This window comes from Pteropus alecto, unplaced genomic scaffold (assembly GCF_000325575.1).
Source record: "Pteropus alecto unplaced genomic scaffold, ASM32557v1 scaffold21, whole genome shotgun sequence".
Classification (NCBI taxonomy): Eukaryota; Metazoa; Chordata; class Mammalia; order Chiroptera; family Pteropodidae; genus Pteropus; species Pteropus alecto.
In genome coordinates this window covers 20,875,630-20,882,555 of record NW_006436282.1, presented here as the reverse complement: position 1 = coordinate 20,882,555, position 6,926 = coordinate 20,875,630, and the positions used below count along the sequence as shown (strand labels likewise).

Here is a 6,926-nt window from a genome sequence, read left to right as displayed (position 1 = left end):
AACTGGGCCAGGCCTGAGAACTTTTGGCCCTACAGACGCTGAAGATCACTGCAAGCCCAGACATCGAGTGGAACCCGACCGCCTCCTTCCCACACGTAGCAGTTACCAGAGGGTGCGAGAAGGTTATTACATATATGTGCACGCGCAGAGCCTCCCCCTGAGCTGTGAGACTTAAGGAGAATTAATGGGACCGAATCATCAAAATTTGCCAGAGACACTTTTACCATGGTAGAACCAGTTCTGAGCTCCCTTCATGCTCTTGCCTAGAGCGGGGCCAAGCAAATACTCGGTTCAGATCCCTTCAGGGGGCGGAGCCTCTCCTCGGCCGCCAGTACATTGATGTCAAAAACCCAAACGAGCAACAGTTAGAATGGGCTGACCCGGCCTCTGCTGACAGTAGCCCTCCGACAGCTCTCTGCAGACAACCTGTGCTCCCCAAAACTCTTACAGAATGCTGGCGGAGTCTGTGCTGCCCAAACCTCCCGCAGGGTGGCACCTGGAAGAGCAAGGGACTTAAAACCGAGTAAGACAAGCCGGGCTCCCACTGCTCCGAAGCGACTGGTGTACTCGTCTAAAATAAAAAGGTCTCTGTCTGCAAAGCCGGTTTGCTCCACCGGTAATCCACCCCCGCCCCCAGCCCAGCGTGTCCGCCCCGTACAGCTGTTTTTAATCCCTACTTTTCTCACTTGGCGTCCCGGGCTCGGGCTGACCAGACGCGGAGCCACTTAGCGTTTCCTCCTCCCCCTGTCGGGGTCTGTCCTCCCTCCGTCGTCTCCTCTTTCCCCGCCTGCATCCCTGGGGGGCAGAGTGTGGGAAGAACGAATTTCCGCCCGGTTTGCTCGCCACTCGCCGACTTGGGTCCCTTCCGGACGCAGCCTGTGCACCCCGGCTCCTCCCCCGGCTGTTCCACCGAGGCCGAGCTCCCAGTCCCGGACCCAGGGCGAGGAGGCGCAGGCTGCGGGGGCCGAGCCGCCGGGGCGCAGCAGCCAAGCCGCGCCCCGAGCAGCTCTTGGAAGGTCTCCCGCCTGCAGCTGGGGAATCCACTCGGCGGGGAGAATCCGTGCCAGGGAATCCAGCTCTCCGGACTCGAGCTGCAAACAAAAAGCTCAGTTCTCGCTACTCCCTCCGCCCCACAACGCGCACCCGGAGAAACAGTTTTCTGCAGAAATGCAACAAGTAGCCCCCGGAGCTCGCAGAGCGCCCTGCGCCTCCTGACTTGGCTGGGCGAAGCCCGCCTGCAGAGACCCGGGCCAGCCACGGGACAAAGGGCGGAGGAGGGGCTGGACGGCGGAGCGGAGTCCGAAAGAGGCCATTTAGCGACTCTGGCCAGGCCAAGGGGAATGCAGAAGAGACACAAGGCCGGCGGGCCAAGAGGACGATCCGGCCGCTGCACGCAGGGCGGGGGGAGATGGAGGCTGCCCGCGCCGTGCGCTTCCTGCTCGTGGTGTGCGGCTGCCTCACGCTCCCGCCGCGGGCGGAGCCCGTGTGCCCCGAGCGCTGCGACTGCCAGCATCCCCAGCACCTCCTGTGCACCAACAGGGGGCTCCGCGCCGTGCCCAAGACCAGCTCGCTGCCAAGCCCCCTGGACGTGCTCACCTACAGCCTCGGCGGTAACTTCATAACCAACATCACGGCCTTCGACTTCCACCGCCTGGGGCAGCTCAGACGGCTGGACCTGCAGTACAACCAGATCCGCTCTCTGCACCCCAAGACCTTCGAGAAGCTCTCGCGACTGGAGGAGCTCTATTTAGGGAACAACCTCCTCCAGGCGCTGGCCCCAGGCACGCTGGCCCCGCTGCGCAAGCTGCGCATCCTCTATGCCAACGGGAACGAGATCGGCCGCCTGAGCCGCGGCTCCTTCGAGGGCCTAGAGAGTCTGGTCAAGCTGCGGCTGGACGGGAACGCCCTGGGGGCACTGCCGGACGCGGTCTTCGCCCCCTTGGGCAATTTGCTCTATCTACATCTGGAGTCCAATCGGATCCGGTTTCTGGGCAAGAACGTCTTCGCCCAGCTGGGCAAGCTGCGCTTCCTCAACCTCTCTGCCAACGAGCTGCAGCCATCCTTACGACACGCGGCCACCTTCGCGCCGCTGCGCTCCCTCTCCACCCTCATTCTCTCGGCCAACAGCTTGCAGCACCTCGGGCCGCGCGTCTTCCAGCACCTGCCGCGCCTCGGCCTACTCTCTCTCAGGGGCAACCAGCTCACAAACCTCGCACCTGAGGCCTTCTGGGGCTTGGAGGCCCTGCGCGAGCTGCGCCTGGAAGGCAATCGCCTGAGCCAGCTGCCGGTGGCGCTGCTGGAGCCTCTGCACAGCCTGGAGGCCCTGGACCTGAGCGGCAACGAGCTGTCCGCCCTGCACCCCACTGCCTTTGGCCACCTGGGCCGGTTGCGCGAGCTCAGCCTACGCGACAACGCTCTCAGCGCCCTGTCTGGGGACATCTTCGCCGCCAGCCCGGCCCTCTACCGGCTGGATCTAGACGGCAACGGCTGGACTTGTGACTGCCGGCTACGGGGCCTGAAGCGCTGGATGGGCGACTGGCACTCGCAAGGCCGCCTTCTCACCGTCTTCGTGCAGTGTCGCCACCCCCCGGCCCTGAGGGGGAAGTACCTGGATTACCTAGACGACCAGCAATTGCAGAACGGGACTTGCGCAGATCCCCCGCCCTCGGTTTCCCCGACCGCCGACGGCGAGCGGCGACCCTTACCTACTGCCACCAGGGAGGAAATGGCGCCCCCTGCAGGTGGCCTCACGGAGGAGATGCCGCCTCAGCCGCAGTCCCAGCAGCGGGGCCGATTACTGCCCGGGGCGGCCTGGGACGGGGCCGCCAGGGAACTGCTGGGCAACCGCAGCGCCGTGAGGCTGAGCCGACGCGGCCCGGGCCTCCAGCAGCCCGGCCCCTCCGCCGCCGCTGCCGCGGGCCAGGCGCCACCCCCCCTGGACCTGCTCGAGAAGCCCGAGCGGCAACGTCCTACTCCGGACGATCCTGCCCCCGCGGAGCCCACCTCGACGGCTGCGCCGGCCTCTGCGCCACTGCCCGTCGGCGACCCCTGGCAGCGCGCGGTGAAGCAGCTCCTGGCCGCCCAGCAGCAAGAGAGCGCCGCCCAGTCCGACGGCGGGGTTGGCCTGCCGCCGCTGGTGTCCGACCCGTGTGACTTCAACAAATTCGTTCTGTGCAACCTGACGGTGGAGGCGGTGGGCTCCGACAGCGCCTCGGTGCGCTGGGCGGTGCGCGAGCACCGCAGTCCCCGGCCGCTGGGCGGCGCGCGCTTCCGCCTGCTCTTCGACCGCTTTGGCCAGCAGCCGAAATTCCACCGCTTCGTCTACCTGCCCGAGCGCAGCGACTCGGCCACACTGCGCGAGCTGCGCGGAGACACCCCCTACCTGGTGTGCGTGGAGGGCGTGCTTGGGGGACGGGTCTGCCCGGTGGCCCCCCGCGACCACTGCGCGGGGCTGGTCACCCTGCCGGAGCCTGGGAGTCGGAGCGGTGTTGACTACCAGCTGCTGACCTTGGCCCTGCTGGCCGTCAACGCGCTGCTAGTGCTCCTGGCCTTGGCGGCCTGGGGGTCACGCTGGCTGCGGAGGAAGCTGCGGGCCAGGCGAAAGGGCGGGGCCCCTGTCCACGTTCGCCACATGTACTCCACCCGACGGCCCCTGCGCTCCATGGGCACTGGCGTGTCTGCGGACTTCTCTGGATTCCAGTCGCACCGGCCGCGCACCACCGTGTGCGCGCTCAGCGAGGCGGACCTCATCGAGTTCCCCTGCGACCGCTTCATGGACAGCGGGGGCGGAGGCGGGGGTGGCAGCTTGAGGCGTGAGGATCATCTCCTGCAACGATTTGCCGACTAGATCCAGGGCCTCCAGGGGTGTGGAGACTGTCTCATTGGCCTTGAGGAGCCACCTCTCCGCTGGGCCCCTCGACCCACCTCGGGGGGAGATGTCATTTCCTCAGAGCATCTCCTTTCCTCCTTTTGTGCACTTGCCAGAGAGGCCAAAGGGAACAGACAGCTAATTCGGCTCCCCGCCCCCCCAATTCCCAGTAGTCACTCATGAAGTAAATGGATGGTACTTGGTAGTCAAGGCCAATAGTAGGGGACACATGGATGGTGGGGTCTAGAGGTGGGAGGCCTTTACGTGGAGCCCTTGGCGCAGCTAAGAGAATGGCTTTTGTGGCATTGCAGTGCAATAGCCTGACCCCTTTGGGAGTAGAAAAGGGTGCTTGTGCCCCCAGTATGGCCAGAAAGGGATTTAGATGCATGCTTTTTATTTGTGCGGTGTCCAACAGTAGAGTTTGGGTTCTGTTTAAGGAAAAAGGACTTATAACCATTACAAAGGAGGCTTGGCAAGTGACTGCACTGCTCGAGTGGTCTCTGCCGGGAAGGCTGGTGTGAACAGGTGGCAAAGTTTAACACACTCACCAAGGAACTCTTTTATGAACATTCAGGATAACTTAATGTTTAAATAATTAGACACTATTTTTTTTTTTTTCAGCAATGTGAAGAGCTCTGACATTTAACAAACTGACGAATAAACTCAAGGACGATTTTAGTTGAGCCCAGGGGTTCAACTATTTTCTTTTTAACCTTAACATCACAAGAACGTTTGCTGACCTTGGGGTTAACTAAAATTACGTACTTTCTCTGGAGAAGGCTGCATGCAAGACTTCTCTATCAGGGTTGCTCCTGTGGCTTCCTAATTTTATTTTTGTAAACCTATACATGGAAAAGGAGATTTCAGTGCCAGACTTGATAAAGAATGTAATGTGTATGTGAGTGATGGCCCCGTAGAGAACAGTTTGCTTACCGCATCTCTGACAATGTATCCAGATTGGAATAAATATGATGTGGTACTTTTCACGTTTTTATCAGCGACACACAGTTGACTGTGCCCTATGAATTTTATTTTTGTAAACCTATACATGGAAAAGGAGATTTCAGTGCCAGACTTGATAAAGAATGTAATGTGTATGTGAGTGATGGCCCGGTAGAGAACAGTTTGCTTACCGCATCTCTGACAATGTATCCAGATTGGAATAAATATGATGTGGTACTTTTCACGTTTTTATCAGCGACACTCAGTTGACTGTGCCCTCCTTCGAGCTGCACAGTTAAATGATAAAAGTAATTTCCTAATAGGGGGGCAAAAGGTGATTGTCAATCAATAGTGTAATATTTGATCATGTTAATGTCTTAATCTAATGAAATCATAGAAGGGAAGAAACTATTGGGGAAAAAAATGTGAAAAAATGTACATCAGTGGTTGTCTGTTTCTACTAAAACCAGAAGATTGTTATGAGTACTTAAACCTCACTGTGAAATAATTCTATATTTTGCAAATTAATCCCTTCACTACCCAGTGTTTTACCATGTAATTAAATCGTATCTTTTAGTTAATAATTGCAGTATTTCTTTTAAATGTTTTTGTTTTAAACTTAGTCTCCTTTATTTGCTCTGTTGTTTTCAACTATTTGAGATACTTTCGTTCCCTGATATTTATGAGGACGTGTTTATCACTAAATGTAGTGCTTTGGTTTACATTAATAGTTTCGTGTGTGGTCTAAAAATGTAGTCGCTGAGAGGGTGTGCGCGGTGATATTGACCGCTGGGTATGGATTCATTGGCAGCGGGGTGCCGTGGAGGCCACTGCAATGGTGCTAAGGCTGACAGTGAATCTTCTGCGTAGGGCCTTAAGCCCCTGAGGGTCCTGATGACTCAGGGAATCTATCATAGTCCAGGGGTCCGTCACCCCCAGTCCACTGCTTTTATGTCTGGCCTCACTGAGCCAGGCCTGCCCTTGTCCCAATAGCTGAGTAGGGACCTGATCTTTGTTTATGTTCAGATGAATAAATGTCCAGACCACTTAAAGTGCAGCTGCTTTTCTGGCAGTCTTATCTGTGGGGCCAAAACTTAATAAACCACAGGAAATAGACTGTCATTCTTAGTTTGCTCCCAGAGCTTATTTTGGATTCCAAGCTTATTGGTACAGCGAGGGGAGAGGTGTAATTGTTTGCTCTTATTTGCAACCGTTGCGCTGTCACGTGCCTTTCCTATTCCTCATTTTTTTTCATTCGTACAGCAATTGCAACTCTTAGCTGTTTCTTTTGCACAGCAGTGTATTGAGTCCTATTAAGAGTCTGGAAAAGACCTCTGATTTTCCCCACCACCCACCCTTTTAACTGCAGATCATCACTGAAAATGCTTAATGCCTGGATCTGTGTAAAAACAGTTTCACTGGAAAGTCTTTCAGTGGGAAATGAATAAATGTTATACATTGTTATGTTCAGTTACTTCAATAAACCCACTTACTAATAGAGATGTTTCATTATTGGAGTTTCTAATATTTTATACACTTTCATAATGATACACCAATCTTTCTACAGCAGTTTTCATCAGTGAAAATGAACCAGAAGTATGAAGTCTTTCTGTCCTCTTTCAATGATTTTTTTTCCCCTTTTCCACGGTAGAGTACAGATCTTATTGTTAAGGAATGGTTGTGTGACTTTTTGCCCAAAGAAACAATGAGATGGCTCTAAAAGCGAGGGTCAGCCATGATGTGAAAACGCTGTTAGAACACCAGTGACAGCAAGATGATTGAGTCTCAGCAGGTATCAGCTGTTTAAAGGAAACCGAATTAAAAGTCAAGCCCTTTGACCGTCACGGTCAATAATAAGAAAGTATTATCTTGAACTGGAGATCATTTCTGCCATTACAAAGTTTACGAAAAGATAAAATCCCTAAAGAAAAAAGAATTGACTTTGTAAGAGGAAGGAGTGTTAAATAAGGAGCCATTGAAGCTTTCTGGAATTTGGGGGGACCCTCAGCCCAACCAATAAGAGTATTGCTTTCATAAGGCAGATCATTTTGTGATGCTGCAGGGTAATAATTAGCATGTGATCAGAACACCCTCACTAATTTGCCACATTCTTGGT

The 6,926-nt window shown here is 55.3% G+C and overlaps 1 protein-coding gene across 1 annotated transcript; it reads left to right on the top strand.

Moving 5' to 3' along the window:
* Positions 1–891: 891 nt before the first annotated feature.
* Positions 892–4,886, top strand: TRIL (TLR4 interactor with leucine rich repeats). Its single transcript, XM_006912027.3, has one exon. It carries the CDS (start codon positions 1,409–1,411, stop codon positions 3,845–3,847), a length of 2,439 nt encoding a protein of 812 aa, XP_006912089.1. The 5' UTR covers positions 892–1,408; the 3' UTR covers positions 3,848–4,886.
* The last annotated feature ends 2,040 nt before the right edge of the window (positions 4,887–6,926 follow it).

Bases quoted from the DNA above. Each gene is read 5' to 3' on its own strand.
- TRIL (XM_006912027.3), top strand. From the start codon at position 1,409: ATGGAGGCTGCCCGCGCCGTGCGCTTCCTGCTCGTGGTGTGCGGCTGC.